Raw genomic sequence first — 26,303 nt, 5'->3', positions numbered from 1 at the left:
CTAACTGGAGCAAAAGAACTAGGGAAATGGTTCAAGTGGTAGATTGCATACCTAGCAAGTGTGAGGCCCTAATTCAAACCCCAGTACTGCCAAATAAAAAAGTACACATTTAGGGAATACCATGTAATGGTGCAAAAACATTGAGCACTTCATGAAGCTGCATGTCATCCCCCATAAGGACCTTGATCATCTCCGTATTCATCTGATTTTTATGTACGCTACCCAAGTGAATGAGCCCTGCCTCACTGTTCTTCAACAAATGTCATGAATATTTTTTTAACACTGTGCTAAGATCAGCATAAATTCAATAATGTTCTTCCCAGTGTGCATTACAGAGCCAGTAAGTTACTGCAAACAATTAATGCAACTAGTGTATGCAATTAATCACAAGAGCTCTGCCTTGACATTGTGAATCAGTCCATCCTATCCTACTGGTCTGTCTGATCCCAGAATCATGCTACAGGCCACATGCTCTTCTCCAGCCAAGCAGGCTTTGAGGGTCTGACCGGCACTTTTCAGTCCTCATTTATAAACCGAAAGACCAGCCTTTCTCTACCTGCTTGCCAAACTACAGTTCACACTCAATTTTGTTTGTAATATTAAGCTATCAGAAAGGCAAACAACTGTCCAGACAAGCTCCTCATAACCAAAAAGTCCTGTGTACTGCAACTTATGTAGACCACTGACCAAGACCTCTGAGCCTCCTGAATCACAGACATGCCTGAAAATTAATATGCATTCTCTCTCCTGTCATCCAAATAAAATTTGGTTTCAGATGCACGTTTAGGAGCTTTCTGACTAAAAAGAACTCTTCGGGCAAAGTCTTGGTCAGGAGTATTATTGTGCTAATGTTTCAGCTTTGTAAGTTTATTTTATTAAAGCAAAACAACCAGTATAATAAAATGATGCCAAAAGAAAGGTATGTGGGCAGCTCTCTCATATTTCCCTTCAAAGAATCTTCTGGAGTCAGCTATAATTCAGCTAGTGGGAAGGATGAATAAAGCAAATGACATCCTGCTGATTCAAACTGCTTTAATGACACTCAATTCTAAGGCAGGAACAATTACTCATTATCCATCACGTATCTTCAGACCATCGCTCAGAGAGACTACTGACTCATTCTAAGGACTTAAGATTGTCCATTCAAAATTAATACACACACAGTAGATTATAAAAGTGTAGATATCTTCTACTCATAGCATTTCAGAAGTGGTTAAAATGTAGAAAATGCTAAGTGGATTTTTATCTGTAAACTTATGGAACTAGTAAGTGATTTTCCTATATTAAGAGATATTTGCTTTTAATAAGTATGTATTTCACTAGACTGACCTCCATGTAGTTTCAGAAGCAAATCCTGTTTTTCAGTCTTAGACTTACATTTAAGTTGTTTTTAAGAGTACACGTAAAAAAATGCAAGCCCAAGTATATATTGTCTGTAAGAAACTCATTATAGATGTAAAAGTACACACTGAGACTTTCTACATATGAAGGGGGAAAATTCATTCCACAATCACAGTAGGAGATTTTAATATTCTCAATAACTATTCTTACTGCCATTTCAAGAGGTACCATTTCATTTAATACTAGTTCACATTAGACCGTTAGCATAATAATCAAATGACAAATGCTACTCCAGATCCACCAGCAAATATACCTGCATTGTTTGTTATGATTAATGAAACAAATTAAAACAATTTTATTATTTTGAGGATAGAGGCAGGTTTTACAGCTCCATATGTGTCTATGCAATAAATCATTCCTTTGAAAAGATAATTGCCATGCCACTGGAGAGGAGGGACAAAAATAACTTGGAGGTCAATTATTTGAAAGCTCCTCAAATTAACTTGTGCACAGTTGGTTCTTTGTTACTGAGTGCGTATTACTAAAAGTTGCTTCAGGACATTAGTTCACTAAAGAAAATAATGTAATTCTAGGTATTAATCACTTTAATTTTAAATGTGCTTTGTAAACTGAGAAGATGCAAGGCTGGAGGAAGAATAGGGAACACTCAAGTATTGAGAGGCTTAATGGGTTCCTTTTGAAAAATCTCTGTGAGGGATAACAGAAGAAAGCTTCACGGTTCTAGGAAAATGAAGGGCACATATGCATTGCCAGCAAGTGCTAGTTCATTTTACCAACCAATCAAATCACAAAGGGAGTGAAATTAAGCCCTGCTCTCAACAGCAATTTTAATAGATTATGTTGAATGAAATCACATTATTTTAGGAGTCAACTTTCTCTATAGTGTAATTTAGCGGTGCCTTCTTTGAGGCACCATGAAATAGCATTCTCTGTGATGCTTCACCCCACAGTCCTTGCCAAAAAGTGTAACACTGCTTTGTAGATGTCCTCCTGAGACTAGCACGAGCCAGGATTTGGTGTTACTGACTGACCAGCAGTAGAACCGACCAAAGCAGAATCAGTGTGAATAAAAGTTGCTAAGGTCACTCAGCCATACCAACAGAGGGAAGTACAAAAAACTCAAACTTTTTTTTTTTTTGAATCATCTCTATTCCCTTTTGTTAAGTGAAACAGGAAATAATTACTTGCAAATTTTCACCTTTTTTTTTTTCCTGAGACAGGGTCTTACCATATAGCCCAGGCTGGCCTTGAACTTGTAATCCTCCTGCCTCAGCCTCCTGAGTGCTGAAATTACAGGCATGTACCACCCTGACCAGTTTTCATCACTACTTCTACACTAATATGTTATGAACCCTGAATTAGCCAGCAGAATATATTTGATGATCATCCTTAATTAAACCAAAGCAAATTAATTGCTTGACTTCTACTAGCTCTCACAGCAGCATATCATCTGTTCTAATTAGCTAGCAGTGACATCAGTAACACTTTCCAAGCATACATAAAATTTAAAAGGTGGCCATACTGTAAGCAGACACACAGGCGAGTAAAGGGTGTAATCCTTGTTGAGCTTTTTATTGGGCAAGCTTCACTGTGGACAGTTATCTATTCCTTTGTGTCCCCATTTCTAATAGTGCCCAAATCTCACAGGATCATTTAAAGATTACATGAAGTACATAAGGAGGTGAACGGACACACAGTGAGTGAGTAATATGTGTTACTGCCCTCCCTGCGACAAAACAAGATGGTTGACAGCTTCCGTTCTGGCCTCAGTGTACCCGGGTTTGATCTCTACATGTAGTACTTACTAGTTATATGCCACAAAAGATGCTTAACCTCTCCAGGCCTCAATTTCTCCATCTTTAGAATGGGGATAATAGTATCTACTTTGCAAAGACGTTTTAAGGATTAATGGAGATTACTTAAAAAGCATTGTGTATCAGTTATGTGCTTGGTACATAATAAACTTAGAGTTATTAAAATAGTTATTTATTTTAATTGTTAAGATAATTACTTAGTTGTTTCTACTTTATAAGTTTACAGATGCTGTGCCTAGATATATAGTCTTTCATGAATCACTAAAAATATCTCAGTTTTTATTTGTATATCTTTGGTACTTGACCAATTAAAATAAAGCAATAGTAAGTCTCTCTCTCTTTCTCTCTCTCTCTTTCTTCCTCCCTCTCTCTATCTCTCTCTCTGTCTGTACTGGGATTTTAACTTGAATCAGGGCCTTGTGCTTGCTAGGCAGGGATTCTACCATTTGAACCATGCCCCCAGCTCTTTTTTGCTTTAGGTTATGGTTTTGCATAAACCAGGACAGCCTTGAACAATGACCTTCCTATCTGTGTGTCCCACATAACTGGGATTGCAGTCATATACCACCATCCTCAGCTTGTTTGTTGACATGAGGTGTTGGTAGACTTTTGCCCAGGCTGGCTTCAAACCATGATTCTCCTGATCTCACCTCCTGAGTAATTGGGATTAGAGGCGTGAGTTGCCACACCTAGCATAAGTCTCTTAGCAGTAACAAATAAAACATTTCTTCATTTTGCATCAGATTATTTTAAAAATCTATTATGACTCTGGGCTCTGAGTTCACAAAAGTGAGTAAGGTTTAGTTCTTAATTTGGGGAGATCATAGTCTATTAGGAAATGAAAGATGTAAGCAAATCCTTAACATACAATGCAAATTAATAATTTCAAAACAACATCAGAGATCATAATGGTACCTGAGCAGTCTCACAGCAGTGACCACCAGGAGTGCAGTATGGGCCTAAGTAGGAGATTGAGCCCTGCCAAGAGGATCTATTTGAAAGCAAGGCTTCTCTATTTTTTGTGAAATAGTTCTATGTTAACTCTGAGTAAGCTGTGAAAACTTGAAGATACATAATTCTAGAGCAATCACTTAAAAATAATGCAAAAATACAGTGGTAAAAGGATAACAAATTAAAATGGAATTCTAAAAGAATTCCAACCTTCAAAAAGAAGGGAAGGAAAAGGAAACAAAGGAACAAGAAGTTCCCGATGAGATGAGGGTTTTAAGTAAATCTAAATCCAACCACATTAGTACCTGCATGAAACCCAAACGCAATAAACACTGCAATTTAGAAGCATAACTATCAGAATGTTAAAAAAAATGCAAACCCAAGAATATGTTGTCTGTAAGAAACTCATTATACATGTAAAAGCACACTAAGACTTTCTACATATGAAGGGGGAAAATTCATTCCACAATCATAGTAGGAGATTTTAATATTCTCAATAACTAATAAAATAAGAAAAATTTGAGCTGGGAGCAAGTCTCAAGTGGTAGAGCACCCGCTGAACATGAGTTCAAACCCGAGTACCACAAAAAAAAAATTTTCAATAATTTCCAAATTCATTTTCAAAATAAGAAAATACTTAGGTTTTTAGCAGTACATTTCTTTCTTTTTTTATGGAATTTATATTTTATTTTATTTATTTATTTAAAAAAATTTTTTTATTATTCATATGTGCATACAATGCTTGGGTCATTTCTCCCCTCTGCCCCCACCCCCTGCCGTACCACCCATCCCGCCCCCTCCCTCTCCCCCCACCCCCTCAATACCAGGCAGAAACTATTTTGCCCTTATCTCTAATTTTGTTGAAGAGAGAGTATAAGCAATAATAGAAAGGAACAAGGGTTTTTGCTAGTTGAGATAAGGATAGCTATACAGGTAGCAGTACATTTCTAAATAAACCATGTGTTTAAAAAGAAATCAGAATTTTTTAAATGAATATGAAGATACAAAGAATATGACAAGAATCGAGTGATACAATTTATAGTCCAAAGCTAGACTGATAGAAACTTAGAGCCTTAAATTTATTATTCTAGAAGGAAGAATGGCTGACACCCATGCTTCTGAAGAATTAGAAAATGGCAGTGAACTGAACATAAAGGAAAACGAAGAGGAGAGAGTAGAAAGTAGATGACGACAAATGTTTTCAATGAAGAAAAACATGGAACCAGTTAAAAGTTTAATAAAATTCATGAACTGTTGCCAGCCTAATCAAGAAAGAAGAATGTGGCACAAAAAATAGTATTATAATTAAAAGGGAGGGGCTACAACGATAATAAGAGCATATTAAGAACAAACTTCAAATGAAAGATTTTGAAATTTTGGATGAAACGAATACTTTCTGAAGCAAACATATCAAAACTGACACAGAGAAGTAACAGGAATTCTGAATAACACCGCATCTCTCATGGAAATTAAACCTGCAACTAAGACTTTTTTTTGTGGTACTGGAGTTTGAACTCAGGGCCTACACATTGAGACACTCCACCAGCCCTTTTTTAGCTAGGATTACAGGCATGAGCCACATGCATCCAGCAAACTAAGATTTCTACAAACAAAACTTCAGTACTAAATGTCTTCTTCAGTGAATGATTCCAAATACAGAAGGAAAAATAGCAACCTAGCCATGTGGGTATAGCACAGTGAGGATGAGGAAGGATGTTCCATGGTCCTACAGTTTAACAGAACAAATAGGTACACATAAGCACAGGGGACACTTCACAAAGCTAAGCGTCCCAGGGCTAAAACTTGGAGGACAAATGAAAAGTCATTTCTTTCTTCTTAAGCACAGCCTCTGTGGCAGGGAACAGAGTGTAGCTGACAGCATTCCAGTTCTGGGAATGCTGAACTATTCTTGTAGTTTTTGTAAACAGACTTCCTTATAACTTCATGTTATTGACTTGGGCTTTTGAAACAACTCGAAAAAGTCTTGCTTTATAAGACAGTTAATACATTTAAAGGCAAGCTTATAAACTTAATAGTATGTTTATAAGGCAGTTATTGTATTTCTCTTCCATCTGCAATTCTCCAGGTTAAACACATACTTCCAAGTCTCTCACAAGCTTGGTTGACCTTATTAATCAAAAGATACCAAACACTGAATATCCAAACCTCAAATTCCGGCTGATGAACACAGAGTATAAGGTTCTAATTTCCATTGCCCTGATCATTCTATATTTATTAATGCATCCTACAAATGTACTAAGGCTTTTTGTATAGATTTTTACCTAAATCTATGCAACAGTAAGTTGGTCTATACTGTAGACCAACATCTACACTTAACCATCTTTCCATGGTTTAACCATCCATTCATTATTCTATCCATTTAACTTAATTCAATGGTTTCTTGAATTCTACTGATAGTAAAATAATGCGAATTAATCTATTATTCCCATGTTACTGAGGTTTCCAGATATTTCTAAAAAATTGTCATGGGCATTTTCTCCACGAGCAGTTCATGCTCCCCATTCTGTTACATAGAAGGAGGGCTTCTAATATTTAAGGTAAAATCTTTTAAAGATATAGATATACTCTGTATGTGCATTTCAAAAGGAAATTGTTTACGTCAACGAAGATACTACAAACCATAAAAGTTATACAGATGCACAAATGGAATTGACATTTACTTGAGAAAATTCGCAGGCAGTTAAGATATTCTTTTGACCAGACCATTTAATAAAGGTTTAAACTATACCATGTAACATGAGTTTCATCTACTCTTTCCTACAGACACAGGCTGGTCAAGGATATAGGACCCTAGACCATAAGTCAGAACATATGTGCTGTATTGTTGACATGATTTTTGGGGAACTCTGCTTCTCTATTTCAATACACATATATCCAGGTTACTAATAATACCTCCATCCTAGATATGCAAAGGGAAATTAGGGGCATTAACTGGATAGCCCACGAAGTAACTAAAGCAAAACTTGGTAATATGGGAACTGAACAAGAAACTGGTAGAACTGAGTTACAGTGTCATCTCTATGCAGTGAAAGTCACAACCTCTCTGGGTATTAGTTTCCTTATTTTTAAAGTATCGACAGACGACTAGATGAATTCCAAGGTTCCCCCTGTTTGTACAGTTCTGCTGTAATGCTCAACAGTACTCAGGGCATTTCACATTTAACTCTAGCTTTTCCTGTTGCCTAGGAAAAGTGTGTTCACTCTGATCTTTAGTACCTACATATTTTCCAATGGCCAGCATTATTCTGAAAAAAGGAGAAAAAGGAAGTCTACTGACTTACTGTGTCAGCAAAGGAGTAGCTGTGTTAGGGACATGTGTGTGCATGCACCCCTGCATCAACACCACCAGTGTTGTTGGAACTCCTGTGGAATTTATCACAAGTTAATAACATAAAAGAGTTTCATAGAGTTTCAGTGGTTACGAAGCAATTCCAGCAGTTGCACACTAAATGCCTACGTTCCCTTAGCTACATTTGACCTTCGTGTGCCGGGCTCAGGAGAAACACATGACAAAACAACTCAAGCTCCTAAAATGCCAAAACAACTGTTGAATTCATACCAATGAATTCAGTGAGCCTTACCTTGACAAAAGGTGTTGTTAACCCGCTTATAACCTTGCAGACACTCCATCATTTGATTATATCCATGATAAGCTGGAAGGGAAGGAATAAATCTTTGTTACCTGCTTAGTTTAAATTTTTGCAATCCTAAACTCTTAGAGGTGGTAACCAAGTCACTCATTTAGAAGACACTAATATCAATGTATAGGTCCACAATTATTTTCACTTTATGCTTGATTTTCAGTATATTTCATATTTTGTAATAGCTGTAGTCCTAAGTAGTTGCCAGTAAATCTTTATTATGCTAACTGAATAATAAGACTACGTTATATTTTCTTGCAATTAGTGATTAAACATTCTTATCAGACAGGATCTTTTCCTCCCCAGCGATTAGCTTCAGGGAATGGTAACTGAAAAGGGGAGAAGTTGGCACATGGGCATTGCCCCATGCAGCCTCTGGCCTCATGTCATGTCCAGTCTTGTCCTATATGGAGACACTTGAATAGGGTGCCTACAGGGATTGTGGGATCTCTGCTCTGTGAATTCTTCAAAGACGAAAGAGATATTAACTTGTTTTATAACTTTCAACAGTCATCTACTTCAAGGCAGAGAGCCAGGCCAGATGATCTTTGAAAGACCTCCTCGCTTAGGATTCTATGTTAATTTTCTTCTAAAAATGTGTAAAGGACAAGTGACTTGTTCACACTAAGCACATTTCTAATAAATGACAGACTAGTAATGAAATCATTTGCAGATTTTAAAATTAAGTTTTCACAGCAAAAAAATGATCAACAATGAAAGCTCTTTTTGTATGTGGCTAAACAAAAACTTCAAACATTAAGTAACAGCCATTTGAAAACTGAAGTTTGAACTACTTTGACTGGAAAAAAAAGACATGGAACACAAAACCATAGCATCGAAAGCCAAGGAAAGTCTGCTCTCTTCCAGTCTGAGTATGATTTAGAGAGTAGTCCCAACCAAGAAGGAAAGTTTTTTTAAATGACACAGGAAAAATGTGACCCTGAGTGTGCTTCTTGGGGGTGAGTCACTTAAGACGGCACAAACAGAATAAATGTTGAAATGCAAAGAACTCACTTTACTCATAATCCACATTGCCCTTCCTGAGATGAAATCTATCTTTTCAATTTTATACATTAAATGAGCCAACATATGAATTTCTTTCCATCAGCGTTTAGTTAAAAGTAACAGCAACTTTGTACTTTCACGTTCAGCTGAGATCATTGTCAAGATTACAATATGGAACCAACAAAGCCATACAAAGCAGCAACTTTATCCCCAGATGATGCGATGCTAGATCAAAATGACAAGTCAGGGATGGAAGTTAGGGACTGAAAAGGAAAAAGAGAGACAGTATGAATTCCTTCGTCCTTAATGTCTGTCACTCTCTGCTACACTGGGATTTAGAAAACAGAGGAGAGAGGCAACTAAGCAAAATATTCACAAAGAAGGGAACAAACAAAAAAGAAATAAGGAAGAAGATGGAGAAGTATCAAGGAACGTAAGCTTAACCCCACCCTCAGGCCTTAGACCTAGCAGTGGGAACATCTACCCTCGCAATATTCCTACAGCAACTATGCATAGCTAATGAAGGGTGGGCAGTTAAAAAAAAAGATGACAATGCTTTTTCAACATTTTAGATTCAGCTTCCTGTTTAGTGATTCATAACAAGTGACAGTAAATGACAGAGGTGGCAGTTAAATTCATGTCACCCTAACTCTAAGCAGCTTTGTTAAATCATTCCAAACATATCATAGATATCCCTTCAGTCAGATTGCCAAAATACTTTTAGGCAAATGGATCTTCCAGTGAGAAGGGTTAATTACCACTCCACCAGTTTCCCAGAAACCCACACTGCTAATCACTATCTAGTCAGCCTGGAAAGTCAACTTGGGACATTCTTTCACTACTGAACATCAATAATTTATGTGAAACTTTTCTTTTTTTTTTTTTTTTGGTAGGACTGGGGTTTGAACTCTGCCTTCGCACTTGCAAAGCAGGCGCTCTACTGCTTGAGCCATTCCTCCAGTCCAATGTGAAACTTTTCTAAAAGGAAAAACTCACTAATTTTCAAAAACTGTGGGGAGCATTTCCACAAGTTAGTCCTCTAAAAGACGTTAAGTATCTACAAAAGAAATGAAATCAGCTTTAGGCATTTAGAGAACCTGTAAAAATTTGAGACAAAAGGAAGTCCAGATAAGAGACAAGTATTTAAAATAAATTATTATACTGGAAGAACAAATAGTATATAAGAAAGTGATGTGGAGTGGTAACCAAGATGGAAGATTTAAGGTTGAACAGAGAAGTTTAAAAAGCCATTAAGAATATCAATCTAACCACTAGCTATTTAAATTAAGAAATCATCCAATTGAGAAATTCCTTATAGTAGCAACAAGAATAAAACACAATGATAAGTTTCAACCATATGAGACAAAGGTAAATGACTGAGCAAAATGTCACTTGCTCCCATGGCAAAAATACGGTGAATAAGTGTAAGAAAACTCAACTTAAACATTTTTTGCCTTTCTAAGGGGTATTTTTTAGAAATCAGTTATCCAGAGCTAATACTACATTAAATAAATTAAAGATACAAACTATTGCTCAGAAGGAAGTAACAGAAAGGCATAAACCTAGATTTAATCAAATCAGTAGTTTCTGTAAAACACTTTAAAGACAAACCAAAGATATGAAGACTGTGATAGTACAAAGTGGTACTGATTAAAAAAGGGGAAACTTTATGTCCCAGCAATTCTAAGTTTCTTTTTACAAATCAGCAACCAATCATTTCCCCAATATTAGCCTTTCTTTTAACAAAATCTGAAATCCTATACTATAATAAAAACTATAGCATAAGTTGTGGTTATTCACAAATTTTTCACTTAAGGAATTTAAATGATTAAGAAATAACTGTTCTGACTTCTTCAAGTGTTTTGCTTCTTTGTTTTTTTATTTTATTGTTGATGCCTTTTGTTTCTATTTTGCTTCTTTGATTGACAGTTTGTTTCTCTTCAACTAATTTGTCCTTTCTTTTATTTTTTCTTTTTTTATTATAAATTTTTTTGTTACGTATTCTGACTTCTTAAAGACTTGAAACATGTATTTACCATTTTAAAAGGTGCCAATTTTCTCTTCCCTTGGGACAAAGGAGCGTATTTCAGCTTATCACCTCTTAAGACTTTTTCCGCCATAAGTAATCCAATCAGAGAAGACAACTAATAATTGTGTTTATTAAAAAACAGAACCAACATGGAAATTTTAATAGACTCACAAGGGTTCTGGAAGTGCATATTATCACACAGTGTTCTAGAATACAGTAAGGGAGTTCTTTGAAGGTTTAATATTGCCTCATCATTAAAAGAGTAGTCAGAAGAAAACAGACATGCTCCATTAACCTGCAAAGGAATGATGAAATGTCACTTACATGGCTTCTTGGGGCACTTCTGGCATTTGTTAAAGCCCCAGGAGGTACCCACGGTTCCACAGCAGTCCTCTTGCTTTGAAAGGCCAGGGAGAGCTTTGCCACACTGCAATGATTAGGTGTGAAATATGAAGGTTAATCAAGTGCAAGATGCTCAGCCCTAGAGTGCTGGGGAGCTTCACAGTCACTTTATAAAATAGTCCCCTTGTTATCAACACAATTAGAAAGAAAAAGCACAACTATAAAACTTTGAAACCAATACCAGGACAGAATCAACATAACACTAAAATGAACAAGCACATTTCCAAATAAGAGCACCATGGAATTTTTAAAGTCTTATGAAAATCTGTCACTGCTCAGAGCACTTTATAAAACTTAATTAAGTTTGCAATGTCTTTTTCCCTTAATAAGAACCTCATAATTTAAAAGATCAATATAAACTTTTTGTGTGTGTTGAGATCAAACCTAAGGCCTCATGCATGCTAGACAAGAGCTCTACCACTGAGTTCTGTCCCCAGTCCTCAATATAAACCTTTAAAATGTTAGTTGTAACTCTTGTGGATCATCAGGAACTGAGCTGTAAGAATATGACATGTGTATAAAACTGGAGAACATGGCACAGCTCCCACCTACAAGAGGCTTCTGGTCTGCCTGAGCAGGGACAGGGCAAGAGAGGACAGTATAAGAAGTGATGACAGGCTGAGCCAGATCAGCTGTGGCAGAGATGAGGGCTCCAGAAAGCCAAGCAGTCTGACCTGGGGAGGTCAGCGAAGCTAGAAGGGTGCTAGCAGGTTTAAGCAAGACCAGCCTGATGAGACAGAAGAGTGAGGCTTAGAGCAATTTGACAACACATTACAATCAAACCGTAAGACCAGGTAAGACTCCTGGTCAATCACAGGGTCAGATGAGGCAAGGGTCTGAAGTGAATGAGAATGGGGTAAGGAAAGGCCTAGAAAACAGATGCTGCCTTGCAATCCATCCAAATGCCAAAGGCCTGCCTGATTCTTCATCCCAACTGTACAGGCTAAGCCCACATCTCTGCCTTGAATACAAATGCAGACCATCTAAGTGGTCCCTCTGCCTTGCTAGACTTCCACCTCTACAAAATCCTCCACACTGTTTCCAGAATCATCTTTCCAAAGACAAATCTGATCACTAAAGCCCTCCAAAAACTTTGTCTTGTCCCCTTCTACCTCTCTACTTCCATCTTTCAGGCATATCAAAGGACTCTTCATTGTAGGAACAAGCATGTCTTTTCAAAAGCTGTTTCCTCTCCCTGGAATGCCCCTTCCTTTTTTCTTTCCCCAAACTTCTTTCATCCCATGGGACTCATCTCTGAGGAGCCTCATGTCAGTCTCCAGGATTCCTCCCTCGTCTTTATCTCACAGCTAATTCTGCACAGTTCCACTGCCAGGGAATATATATCATAATACACAGGACACATTGCAAATGCTCAGAAATGCTGAATGAGTGAGCAAACCACCTGAGGAATGAAGGAACAAATTAGTTCATTCAGGCAAGCAATCGACTATGTGAAAAACCAAGGGAGTGGTGTGCGTGCTCCCGGATAGGGAACAGCACAGAGTGATGGGAAGTCCAGAAAGGGGTGACCCTGAGAAGGGCAGCAGGTGGTAGGCAGGTCTCCTCAAGGCTCTAAGTGACTACATATCCAAATCATAAAACAAAATCATCCCAAAGAAGGCCCACCTCAGTTAATGGAGTTTTAGATATACCACAGCTTTGAAGTCCTCAGGCTTTTCTGTGATTTTCAGTGGTTTGATAGGATGGTGTGTTCTCCAAACACAGTATACAACAGTGGTTTTAAAAGTCACTGGCAAGTTAGAGAGGCCCAAGTATGAATTCTGACTCTAGGTCATCATACATGCACTTTGACTGTTTTTTTCCTTTTTCTTTTGAACTCAGGGCCTCATGTTGCTAAGCAGGTGCTCTATCACTTTTGCCATGTCCCTACCCTTTTGTGCTTTAGTTATTTTTTAGGTAAGGGCTCACATTTTTGCCCATGGCAGGCATTGGACCATGATCCTCCTACTTTTGCTTTCCATATAGTTGGGATTACAGGCACAAGCCACCATATTGGTTGAATGGAGGATCACTAACTTTTTGTTGGGCTGGCCTTGAACCATGACTCTTCCAATTTATGCCTCTGAAGAAGCTAGGTCATTTTCTTATCCATAATAGTACTTAATATATAATAGAACCTTTCTCCTAGAGTCAGGAAAAGTGAAAGGTAAAATACCTATACAATGATGAGCACTATAAACTGACAATATTAGAGCTAAGATATCATTACCAAATCATTTATTATGTTATTATTATTTTTGTTATAGACAAAAGTTCCTTGTCCTAGATGTCCCATGTGAGATCCATCCTGTCAGATCCATCCTATGAGGCTAGCAGATCCTGTTGCCAGGGACCAGGGACATATGAATGGATAAACTGTGAGTGCTCAAACACCTAAAAATCACCAGACTTGAAAAGCACCAGACTCCACAGGAGATGACTCTGTAGGACAAAATGAGTTGCCCTGCAATAAATGCCTTTAACACTAAAAGGATTAGTATTAAAGACATTTTGAGTTAGGTTCCAGCTTTTGGATAAACCTAAAAGGACATATAATTCTGGGCAAGGTGCCGATGAGAGCCCTAGAGGATGAGAGCAAGGCTCAGTTTACCACATTATATGAAGGCTGAACAAATGCTCCCAAAGATATGCAGACATGTCATGCTCTCCTTGAGAGAGACAGGAATCTCTCCTGCAAAACAACCCAGTTGAACACTGACTGACTGACTGTTGTGAGCCAGGCACCCATGCACTGATGGGAAGCCCCGCCTGCAGACAGAGCTCAATAGGTGAATACCACCTGTGGGGCAGGAAAGCTCCCTCCTGGGGCCAGGCATGCACCAGGGCCACAGGTGAACAGTCTGAGACATGACACAAAGATTGGACAGAATATGTTAAAGAAGTAGACAGGTAGAGAGATAGTGAGGAAGAAACACACACAGGGAAGATAGAGGAGGCAGAGAGGAAAAGACTCAAACGAGAACAGACTGCCTGACTCCAGATAGTTCCCAGATTCCCCAAGCTTAATCACAAAAACCTTAATTAAACCCAAAGCTTGAAGGACAAGGAGGAAGGAAGAACAATGCTTCAGGTCTAAGACTGGTAACAAAACAAACACAGAGGTGTGCAATATTGCAAACTGGCTGCCCAAGCTTGCTTAAGGTTATTTCCAGTTTTATTAATCAGTTAGGATTAGCAAGACAGCAGTCCACGTCACATTCAGATCATTCCTGCACTGGACTCTTTAGGCTCTTCCCTTAATCAAGAAAGGCACTCAACACTCACTGATTTTATATGCTCAAAATGTTAGTAGCAGTTAAAATCCAATTTTCACCTTGGATTCCTAGAATGTTTTATTTGGTAGGGTAAAAATAAATCATTTCTCTCTGCTGGACCTCCAAAAAGGTACAAGGTTTTCATTACATGATTCAGGCCACTTTATCCTACAACTTTATTTTTGCAGGTCCACAGCCAAGAGCAGCACAAGCCATCCAAATCAACGGAAGAAATGGCAGTGTAGGTGGTACCACAGCACTGTGTATTTGTCTCAAAACCGGGTCTGCACAGTATAAGAATGAGCTATGGGGGATGAAGTCATGGTTATAAGGCACAACATTTTACATAAGTCCTTTCAATTGCTTAAGTATGAAGAGACTTCTATGTACCGCCAGAAATGGCACTAGAGAGATCTTTGTGCCATGCTCATGGCTTTCATCCAAAAGGCCAGTGAACACCACTGTGTTCATCTGGGTGTAGGAAGTACCTAGAGGAAAGGAAGTTGGAGCAAAGATCTCTTTCTTCCACACCAAAGGCTACCTTGGGGAAAATTATAATGGAAAAGAATAAGGTTAGCATTTGGAATATCCTCTGAGACTAGTAGATTCTGCTTCTCAGTGAGACATACTTAATGGATATAGACTTACTGTAGATTTTTAGAGAAAGCCTGTCTATCATTTCAGAATGTGGCTTATGTATAAGCAATCCAGAGTTAAGTTGACAACACTATATTTAGCTATGTCAAGTAGGAAATAAAAATCTATCCAGTCAAACAATATGCTGTAGCTCCTCAAAGAGCTCACATACAACCTTGGGCTTGAAGTGACACTATAACCCATGTGTCCATACTAGGATGCAGCAAATGCATGCTCCAGCGAGGGAAGGAAGGACAAGCAGAAAGTGGAAGGTTCTGGCAACTAGGTCTTGGGAGGATCAAAAGAAGAAAATAGAGACAGCAAGACTACATATGGACCTAATAGCACTGTTGAGATACACTGTGCAAGACAAAGCTTGCTGCACAGTGTAGGGATTGGCTGGACAATCACAGGGAGAGAGGATTCAACTTGTGAAGTACATCTGTTCAATATTAATACTCCTCAATCATGGAAGAGGCTGACATCTTCATCCAGAGCTGAGCTTGATGGATTATCTCTTGAAGATGTCCAGGACATGAAGCAAGTGACGTCTATGGTTTCTACCAGGTCTAAGATTCCATGGTCAATATATACTGATAGGTTGTATTACTCCATTTAGTAAACAAAGATTAATACACACTAGAGCCAAACTTATGTACTTCTGTTGCTCTCATGTATATGACAGGACAAGGTCTGGGTAGATGTACTCCTAACCATGTCCTTTTTGTCTTAGCTCCTCCTCCCTTATTTCCACATCTCCAAAGATGTTTATCCTATCTGAGCCTCTGCCTACTGGACTTATGCAAACAAGACAGAAGAAAGAAAAACAAATGGAGCCTCCCAGGGCCCTGACTCTCCACATTGGCCATGATTCCTGGGAAACCAAGTCTGTGAAAGTGACTCTTCACTAGTGTAGGCTTCACAAGGCTATTTTATTTAAGAATGACTACAATTGCTCTACAGATATGCATGATCTAATGTTCACAACAGAAAATAATCACAAGCAAAAGTCCTTTCATATTAGAGCTAGTTGTTAAAAATTAACAGATTACAAAGAAATTGACTGAAAAAACCCTTGAGCTGACTGAAACTACACCTCTTCAGACTTTAGCCTCAATTTTGAGGAAAAACTATAGCACTTTCCTGATACTCAAAGTTAAGTTGTGATTACGGTTACTTTTAGATCTCCTGAGAAATATATGAAGGGAACAATAACTTTCTGCAATGTGCAATGTCCTGGGGAAGGAATTTCCAGCAGTGAAAGAAAGAAAGGAGTGTTGGAGTAAAATCATTACACCTATATCAAAATCTTGACTCTTACTGCCAGTTCAGGAAGTCATCCTGCCTCTCTGGGCCAGTAATGACACAATGGGACAGTAATCCTGACCTCAAAGAGTTATGAGAATGAATCATGCATGTCCAAGTTGGTATAGGATTGGAGAAAGGCAATGCATTAGGATGTGTTCTGTGCTAGGACACAGAGTTGGTGAGCAGAGCTTTTTTGTAGACTTCATTCACTTTCCATAGCTAGTGTCCTGTGTGGGTAAAAGTTATAACAAGAGGTAAAGTGCTGGCTGGTCGTCTGATAGGCTCTCAGGAGGCATTTGTTAAAAATATTCAGAGGATTGGGTATGGAATTACATTCCTGTAATTCTAGTTACTCAGGCAGTAGAGGTAGGAAGATAGAGGTTTGAGGCCAGCCTGGGCAAAAGTATGAGAGCTTATCTGAAACTAAAAGCAAAAGGACTGGAGTGTGGTTCAAAGGTAGAGCTCTTGCCTACCAAGCACGAAATCCTGAGCTCAATCCCCAGTACCACTCCCTCCCCCAAAAGCGTGTTCACATAGTTAACTGTAAAAAGGGCCACTCTATGAAGACAGCTACAACGTCAAGGACCTACTGTTTAGTCTTATTAGTGAAGACATTTAAAAATGATAACTCAAAAATATTCTTATGAATTATTTTTATCACATCTACATAACTCATTTTATTTCCTTATCAAGAACCATTCTATAATGGAGTATAAATGCTTTAAGCTTGAATAAAGCACATTTTCTCAAAAGAGAATAAGGCACTGAGCCAAAGGAGCAAATAAACAAAACTTAAAATGTTAAAGTATTGCAGACTTAAAAAAATATTCTTAGAGATTGCACTGGGAGAAAACATGGAATAAAATAGAAGTCTGATTCATTGCAACCCTTGCAAAAGTAAGCATGACTGTATTTAGGCAGGAGCTAAAACCAGGAAGTGACTCAATGGTGCTACTGGGGAAAGTAGGCATTTTTAAGAGTTTCCAGAAGGATGGAACAGCTCTAGCAAAGCAGAGGCCAACCACCAACTGGGAGAGAACCAGGGGGTAAAGCAGGCCAAACATGAAGGAACAAAGAGAGTGGGTGAGGAAAGTCAGAGAACAAGTTGGAGCTAAGTCATGGAGAGATTCCCAAATTTGGGACTCGATTTCTAGTTGGATATAAAAATCAACCAGGAGACAGGAAAAGAAGTGTCATAGTCTCCTTTCAAAAGGCAATAAAGTTTTAGATTACTTCTAATTAAATAACCAGCATCTTTTAATCAATGAAATACAGAAATGTTGATGAATGGTTTTATGAAGACTGATACATATCTGAAACTTACCTTTAAATGGAATGAACCAGAACAGAGTATATCACTCATGAGAAAAAGAGAATAAATTATATTTAAGATAAAGACAATCAGGAATAATCAGAGGACAATAAAATGAAAATGGATTAAAAGCCCATTGGCTATGCTTCTCTAACAGCACAGGGAAGTTTTTAAGTTCAGCACAATTTCTTTCCCCAAAAAATGCTGTCCAGCCCCAGCAAAGAGGCATTCTAACACTAAGCAAAACTCCCAGACATCTACCTAGCTGCCAGTATATTTAGTGCATTCTGAATGGGAAACTGATCTTTCTACCCGATCACATTCCATATGGGCCCTGGTAATTGTGTTAGTCAGATTTTTAATTGCTGTAAGAAAATACATCACATAAAGTACCTAAAAGAGGAAGGATTAATTTTGGTTCATGGTTTCAGAGGTTAGTCCATGGTCCTTGACCCTGTTGGTTTAGGGTCCATGGTGAGGCAGAACATCATGGCGGTAGAAGCATGTGACAGTGGCTACTCAGCTTGTGGCAGACAGGAAACAGAGAAAGAAAAGGACCAGGTATAACTTTCGAAAACACATCCTCAGTGACCTGCTTCCTACAGCTAGACCCCACTTGCCAAAGTTTCCATACCTCTCAAAATAGTGCCACCAGTTGAGAACCAAGCATTCAACACATGAGCCTGTGGGAGACACTTCATAATTGTATCAAAACAATAAGGATGACCCATAACTGAGTAAATGGCAAAGCACAGCTAAAGACAGACAAACAAAGCTCTATTGCTCACTTTATCAGTGAAATGAACTAAAAACGTTCATTTTTCAAAGCACTCTTGAGATACCTAGACAATACATGTAACACAGACTGCAAACAACAAAGCCATATAGCCAGCAGCACTAGTCCCCCAGTCAATATTAGGCTCCTTTTCCCAGACCTCTCCATTAAAAACCTGGATTTATATAAAAGGAACAAGTAATCTAAGAGCTACTTAATCTACAATGTCCTAGATTAAATTTACAAAGGAAAATGTATAAAAACAAACATTTAAATTAGATACAGAAATAAAAAAAAGACATTTTTAAGATCTTACTAAAAATATTCAAGTTTCCTCAAAAGTGCTGAGTTTGGTAAAGAATAAAGGCTCAAAGAAAAACAATTGGGGCCGCACGCGAAAGGGGAAACGGAAAGAGCAGGAAGGGTGGGGGCGATGTAAGCTGACAGCAGCAGAGGAAGCTTAAGAATATGAGAGCAAGGGATTCCAAGATGGCAGCTAGAGGGAGGAAGCAGAAAGGGAGCCTCCTGTAGTGAAATCTTGGAGAGACGCTGGAGACACACTTTGCAGGCATAATCACTGAGAAAAGGCATAACCTTGACCCCTCCACACCTCCAGCCGGCGCAGAGAATCTCCACTTCACGTTAAACGGAGAAACCAGGAGGGCCCCCAGGCCGCCAGTCGCCGGCACCTACACGGCTTGGGAAGACACGGACCAGGTGAGCTTCACGGTACCGCGGTTCTCCCACAGACAAGCCTGGGCCAGAGCAGCATAGCCCCCTGGAAAGACCGACCCCCACCCAGGGAAAAAAAAGAGAAACTGAGTAATAAGCAATAAGAGCAATAAAGACACACGGGAAAGAGGGTGGGGCTCACTGAGCACTGAAGATTGGGGGAAGGGAACCCTTCCCGGGACTGTAAATAAACAAGCTGGCCTGGCCGGAGAGCCTCTGGCAGGAGCGGGGCGCGCCCAGCAACCAGGAGCGGGGAAGCTTGTGAGAGTGGCGGAGGGAGGAAAACTCCACGGGAGAGGAGGGAAGACTCACTTCCCACATGAACTGTAAACAAACATGGCGGCTGGCAGGAGCAGCAGCACCGCCCAGTAATCAGGAGCAGGAAAGCTTCTGAAAGTGGCGGTGGGAGGAAAACTGCACAGGAGAGGGGGGAAGACCCACCTTCCACAAGAACTGTAAATAAACATGCAGGCCTGACAATGCCGGTGCAGTGGCACTTTTCCCAGTGCTTGGAAAGGGGAAAGCTTGTAGCAGAGGCTCCCGCACAGGAGAACTCTGAGCAAACAAAGCCTGCGGGGCCAGGTGAGTGCTAAGCTCACCCCAGAGATCTGCATAAATAACGCCGCCAGCAACAGCAGGCTGACAGCAGCGGGCAGGGAAGCCACAGCTGCAGATACCTCAGAACTGTCTCCAGACTCTTTTTTTTTTTTTTCTCCCTACCTTTGATGAGAGAATAACTGAATTATACCTGCAAGCTGAAAAACTTACTGAAACTGTATTGCATTTGAACTTGGGACACTTGGTGGGGTTTTTTTTGTGCATGTGTGTGTACTTTTGTTCTACTTTATGCATCCCCTTTGATGAGACAAGTACAGAACAACATCTGAGGCACCATCTCCAGGACTGGAGACTGAGACGGACACCCAGATAATTAAGACTGAAACTTCATTGCATTTGAACTTGGAGGTTTTTTGGCATTTTGGTTTTTTGGTTTTTTGGCTTTTTGGGTTTTTTAAATTTTTCTATTTTTTCATTTTATTTTAATACATTTTTATATATAGATTTTTCTTTCATTTACTTATTTTTTATTTTTATTCTTATCTTTATTTTTTTATTTTTGATTTTCAATCCTTTCTCTGTCTCCCTAATGTCTGTTCAGCTTACTGTCAATTAGTACATAACGCTCCCCGTTTATACCTTTGAAACTTTCTTGTCTGAAACCTTGTTCTGTTTTCTCCTTCCAGTCTGTGTATTTGTTTTTCCCATTTCTTTAACTTCTTGCTTTCCATCTCAGTTCACCCTTCCATTCTAAATATTACCATTGTTATTATTACAAGCTAGAAAATACTTAATTGCACACAGTACAGGGATAGTAACAACATCAAAGACAATGACGGGAAGACAGAAAAAACAGGGAAACCAGTTTCCCCACAGCAAACAATTAGTACAGGAACCAGAGGGGAATGAAGAAAAGAGGTACTCAGATCCAGACTCCAACAAAACGAAGATAAACTATGCCAAACGACCCAATGAAGCCCACGAGAATAATTTAAAAGAAGACATACTACAAGTACTCAATGAGAATCTTATAGAGATGATACTGGATATGGTCAACCAAAATGTACAGGAGACACTCAAGAAATTCCAAGACAATAAAAATAGAGAATTTGAAAAAGCAAAAGAAGAAATAAAGGAAACCATAGAAGCACTGTATAAACACCAAAGTGAAAGAGAGAACATGATGAATAAATGGATAAATGAACTCAGGACAAAAATAGACAACATTAAAGAGGAAATCAGCCAGGCTATGGAAAACCTCAGAAAAAAGAACAAAACAGAACTGCAAAACAAAACGGAAGGCCAATCCAGCAAAATAGAACAAACAGAGGACAGAATCTCAGAACTTGAAGATGAAATGGTAAGGAAAGGAAAAACCGAAGAACTATTAATTAAACAACTCAAGACCTGTGAAAAGAAAATGCAAGAACTCACCGACTCCATCAAAAGACCAAACTTGACAATCATGGGCATTGAAGAAGGAGAAGAGGTGCAAGCAAAGGGAATGCATAATCTATTCAACAAAATAATAATGGAAAACTTCCCAAATCTAGAGATTTACAGATGCAAGAGGCCTCCGGGACACCAAACAGACCAGATCAAAATAGAACTACTCTATGACATATCATGATTAAAACAACAAGTTCAGAAACTAAGGAAAGAATATTGAAGGCTGTAAGAGAGAAAAAACAAGTAACATACAAAGGTAAACCCATCAAAATCACAAAAGACTTCTCAACAGAAACATTAAAAGCAAGAAGAACGTGGGGTGAGATCTTCCGGGCACTGAATGAAAATAACTTCAACCCCAGGATACTATACCCAGAAAAACTATCATTCATAATAGATGGAGCAAAAAAGTCTTCCATGATAAGCAGAAACTAAAACAATATGTGACCACAAAGCCACCATTACAAAAGATTCTTCAACGGATTCTGCACACAGAAAGTGAAACCCAACTTAACCATGAAAAGACAGGCAGCACCAAACCACAGGAAAAGAAAAAGCAAGAAAGTAAAGAGTAACCTCAACTTAGGTACACACAATCAAACTTTCAAACAACTAAGACAACTAAATGACAGGAATCACCACATACCTATCAATACTAATGCTTAATGTTAACAGACTTAATTCACCCATCAAAAGGCACTCTTGACGAAATGGATTAAAAAGGAAGATCCAACAATTTGTTGCTTACAGGACACCCATCTCACCAACAGAAAAAAGCATAGGCTAAGGATGAAAGGCTGGAAGAAGATTTACCAAGCCAATGGCCCCTGAAAACAGGCAGGAGTAGCAATACTTATCTCTGACAAAGTAGACTTCAAACCTACATTGATCAAACAAGATAAAGAAGGACATTCCATACTAATAAAAGGGGAAATCGACCAAAAGGAAATAATAATTATCAACCTGTATGCACCCAATGTCAACGCACCCAATTTTATCAAACATACCCTGAAAGACCTAAAAGCATATATAAATGCCAACACAGTGGTTGTGGGAGACTTTAACACCCCATTATCATCAATAGATAGGTCATACAAACAAAAAATCAATAAAGAAATCCAAGATCTAAAATATGCAATAGATCAAATGGACCTAGTAGATGTCTACAGAACATTTCATCCAACTTCTACACAATATACATTCTTCTCAGCAGCCCATGGAACCTTCTCCAAAATAGATTATACCCTAGGGCACAAAGCAAGCCTCAGCAAATATAAGAAAACAGAAATTATACTATGCATTCTATCTGATCACAATGCAATAAAACTAGAACTCAACAACAAAAGTAAAGACAAAAAACATGCAAACAGCTGGAAACTGAATAACTCATTGATTAATGAACAATGGGTCAATGATGAAATAAAAGAGGAAATTAAAAAGTACCTAGAAGTCAATGGAAATGAAAACACAACCTACGGGAACCTATGGGACACAGCAAAGGCAGTCCTGAGAGGAAAGTTTATAGCCATGAGGGCGTATATTAAAAAGACTGAAAGATCCCAAATCAATGACCTAATGATACATCTCAAACTCCTAGAAAAACAAGAAAATCCCAAAACAAAAATAAGGAGAGAAATAATAAAAATAAGAGCTGAAATCAACGAAATAGAAACCAAGAAAACCATACAAAGAATTAATGAAACAAAAAGTTGGTTCTTTGAAAAAATAAACAAGATCGATAGACCCCTGGCAAACCTGACTAAAATGAGGAGAGAAAAAACCCAAATTAGTAGAATCAGGAATGCAAAAGGGGAGATAACAACAAACACCATGGAAGTCCAGGAAATCATCAGAGACTACTTTGAGAACCTATATTCAAATAAATTTGAAAATCTTAAAGAAATAGACAGTTTTCTAGATACATATGATCATCCAAAACTGAACCAAGAGGAAATTAATCACCTGAATAGATCTATAACACAAAATGAAATTGAAGCAGCAGAGTCTCCCCAAAAAGAAAAGTCCAGGACCTGATGGATTCTCTGCTGAATTCTATCAGACCTTTAAAGAAGAACTGATACCAACCCTCCTTAAACTGTTCCACGAAATAGAAAGGGAAGGAAAACTGCCTAATACATTTTATGAAGCCAGTATTACACTTATCCCAAAACCAGGCAGAGACACCACCAAAAAGGAGAACTACAGGCCAATCTCCTTAATGAACATTGATGCAAAAATCCTCAACAAAATAATGGCAAACCGAATTCAACAACACATCAAAAAGATTATTCACCATGACCAAGTAGGCTTCATCCCAGGGATACAGGGGTGGTTCAACATACGAAAATCAATAAACATAATAAACCACATTAACAGAAGCAAAGACAAAAACCACTTGATCATCTCAATAGATGCAGAAAAAGCCTTTGATAAGATCCAACATCATTTCATGATAAAAGCTCTAAGAAAACTAGGAATAGAAGGAAAGTACCTCAACATTATAAAAGCTATATATGACAAACCTACAGCCAGCATTATACTTAACGTAGAAAAACGGAAACCATTCCCTCTAAAATCAGGAACCAGACAAGGATGCCCACTATCTCCACTCCTATTCAACATAGTACTGGAATTCCTAGCCAGAGCAATTAGGCAAGAAGAAGGAATAAAAGGAATACAAATAGGTAAAGAAACTGTCAAAATATCCCTATTTGCAGACGACATGATCCTATACCTTAAAGACCCAAAAATTCTACTCAGAAGCTTCTAGACATCGTCAATAGCTATAGCAAGGTAGCAGGATATAAAATCAACATAGAAAAATCATTAGCATTTCTATACACTAACAATGAGCAAACTGAAAAAGAATGTATGAAAACAATTCCATTTACAACAGCCTCAAAAAAAATGAAATACCCAGGTGTAAACCTAACAAAAGATGTGAAAGACCTCTACAAGGAAAACTATAAACTTCTGAAGAAAGAGATTGAGGAAGACTATAGAAAGTGGAGAGATCTCCCATGTTCATGGATTGGCAGAATCAACATAGTAAAAATGTCGATACTCCCAAAAGTAATCTACATGTTTAATGCAATTCCCATCAAAATTCCAATGACATTCATTAAAGAGATCGAAAAATCTACCGTGAAATTTATATGGAAACACAGGAAGCCACGAATAGCCAAGGCAATACTCAGTCAAAAGAACAATGCAGGAGGTATCACAATACCTGACTTCAAACTATATTACAAAGCAATAACAATAAAAACAGCATGGTACTGGCACAAAAACAGATATGCAGACCAGTGGAACAGAATAGAGGATCCAGATATGAAGCCACACAACTATAACCAACCTGTCTTTGACAAAGGAGCTAAAAATATACGATGGAGAAATAGCAGCCTCTTCAACAAAAACTGCTGGGAAAACTGGTTAGCAGTCTGCAAAAAACTGAAACTAGATCCATGTATATCACCCTATACCAAGATTAACTCAAAATGGATCAAGGATCTTAATATCAGACCACAAACTCTAAAGTTGATACAGGAAAGAGTAGGAAATACTCTGGAGTTAGTAGGTATAGGTAAGAACTTTCTCAACGAAACCCCAGCAGCACAGCAACTAAGAGTTAGCATAGATAAACGGGACCTCATAAAACTAAAAAGCTTCTGTTCATCAAAAGAAATGGTCTCCAAACTGAAGAGAACACCCACAGAGTGGGAGAAAATATTTGCCAGCTATACATCAGACAAAGGACTGAAAACCAGAATATATAGGGAACTTAAAAAACTAAATTCTCCCAAAACTAATGAACCAATAAGGAAATGGGCAAGTGAACTAAACAGAACTTTCTCAAAAGAAGAAATTCAAATGGCCAGAAAACACACGAAAAAATGCTCACCATCTCTAGCAATAAAGGAAATGCAAATTAAAACCACACTAAGATTCCACCTCACCCCCGTTAGAATAGCCATCATCAGCAACACCACCAACAACAGGTGTTGGCGAGGATGCGGGGGAAAAAGGAACCCTCTTACACTGTTGGTGGGAATGTAAACTAGTACAACCACTCTGGAAAAAAATTTGGAGGCTACTTAAAAAGCTAGACATTGATCTACCATTTGATCCAGCAATACCACTCTTGGGGATATACCCAAAAGACTGTGACACAGGTTACTCCAGAGGCACCTGCACACCCATGTTTATTGCGGCACTTTTCACAATAGCCAAGTTATGGAAACAGCCAAGATGCCCCACCACTGACGAATGGATTAAGAAAATGTGGTATCTATACACAATGGAATTTTATGCAGCCATGAAGAAGAACGAAATGTTATCATGCGCTGGTAAATGGATGGAATTGTAGAACATCATTCTGAGTGAGGTTAGCCTGGCCCAAAAGACCAAAAATCACATGTTCTCCCTCATATGTGGACATTAGATCAAGGGCAAATACAACAAGGGGATTGGACTTTGAGCACATGATAAAAGCTTTAGCACACAAGGTAGGGGTGAGGATAGGTAAGACACCTAAAAAACTAGCTAGCATTTGTTGCCCTTAACACAGAGAAACTAAAGCAGATACCTTAAAAGCAACTGAGGCCAATAGGAAAAGGGGACCAGGAACTAGAGAAAAGGTGAGATCAAAAAGAATTAACCTAGAAGGTAACACACACACACAGGAAATTAATGTGAGTCAACTCCCTGTATAGCTATCCTTATCTCAACCAGCAAAAACCCTTGTTCCTTCCTATTATGGTTTATACTCTCTCTACAACAAAATTAGAAATAAGGGCAAAATAGTTTCTGCTGGGTATTGAGGGGGTAGGGGGGAGAGAGAGGGGGTGGAGTGGGTGATAAGGGAGGGGGTGGGGGCAGGGGGGAGAAATGACCCAAGCCTTGTATGCACATATGAATAATAAAAAAAAAAGAATAAAGGCTCAGCAAATAAATTCTGTGGAAGGCTTATAACTGTGGACTTAATTTTAATTTTTCTCAAGAAGAACAACACATCACTAATTATAAGAATTAAC

General features: G+C 38.4%; 1 protein-coding gene across 17 annotated transcripts in view; it reads right to left on the bottom strand.

The window, feature by feature from the left end:
- Ltbp1 (latent transforming growth factor beta binding protein 1) overlaps positions 1 to 26,303 on the bottom strand; it is a 434,527-nt gene that overhangs the window by 161,994 nt on the left and 246,230 nt on the right. For all 17 annotated transcript variants that reach the window (XM_074049480.1, XM_074049477.1, XM_074049476.1 and 14 more), the window contains 2 exons: positions 11,148 to 11,250; positions 7,730 to 7,801 (listed from right to left, as the gene is read on the bottom strand). In XM_074049480.1, coding sequence (XP_073905581.1) covers positions 7,730 to 7,801; positions 11,148 to 11,250 — 175 coding nt within the window. The remainder of the gene's footprint in view (positions 1 to 7,729; positions 7,802 to 11,147; positions 11,251 to 26,303) is intronic.

This window comes from Castor canadensis, chromosome 12 (genome assembly GCF_047511655.1).
Source record: "Castor canadensis chromosome 12, mCasCan1.hap1v2, whole genome shotgun sequence".
Lineage (NCBI taxonomy): Eukaryota > Metazoa > Chordata > Mammalia > Rodentia > Castoridae > Castor > Castor canadensis.
The sequence above is the reverse complement of the archived record's forward strand: the minus strand, read 5'-3'. Positions and strand labels throughout refer to the sequence as shown.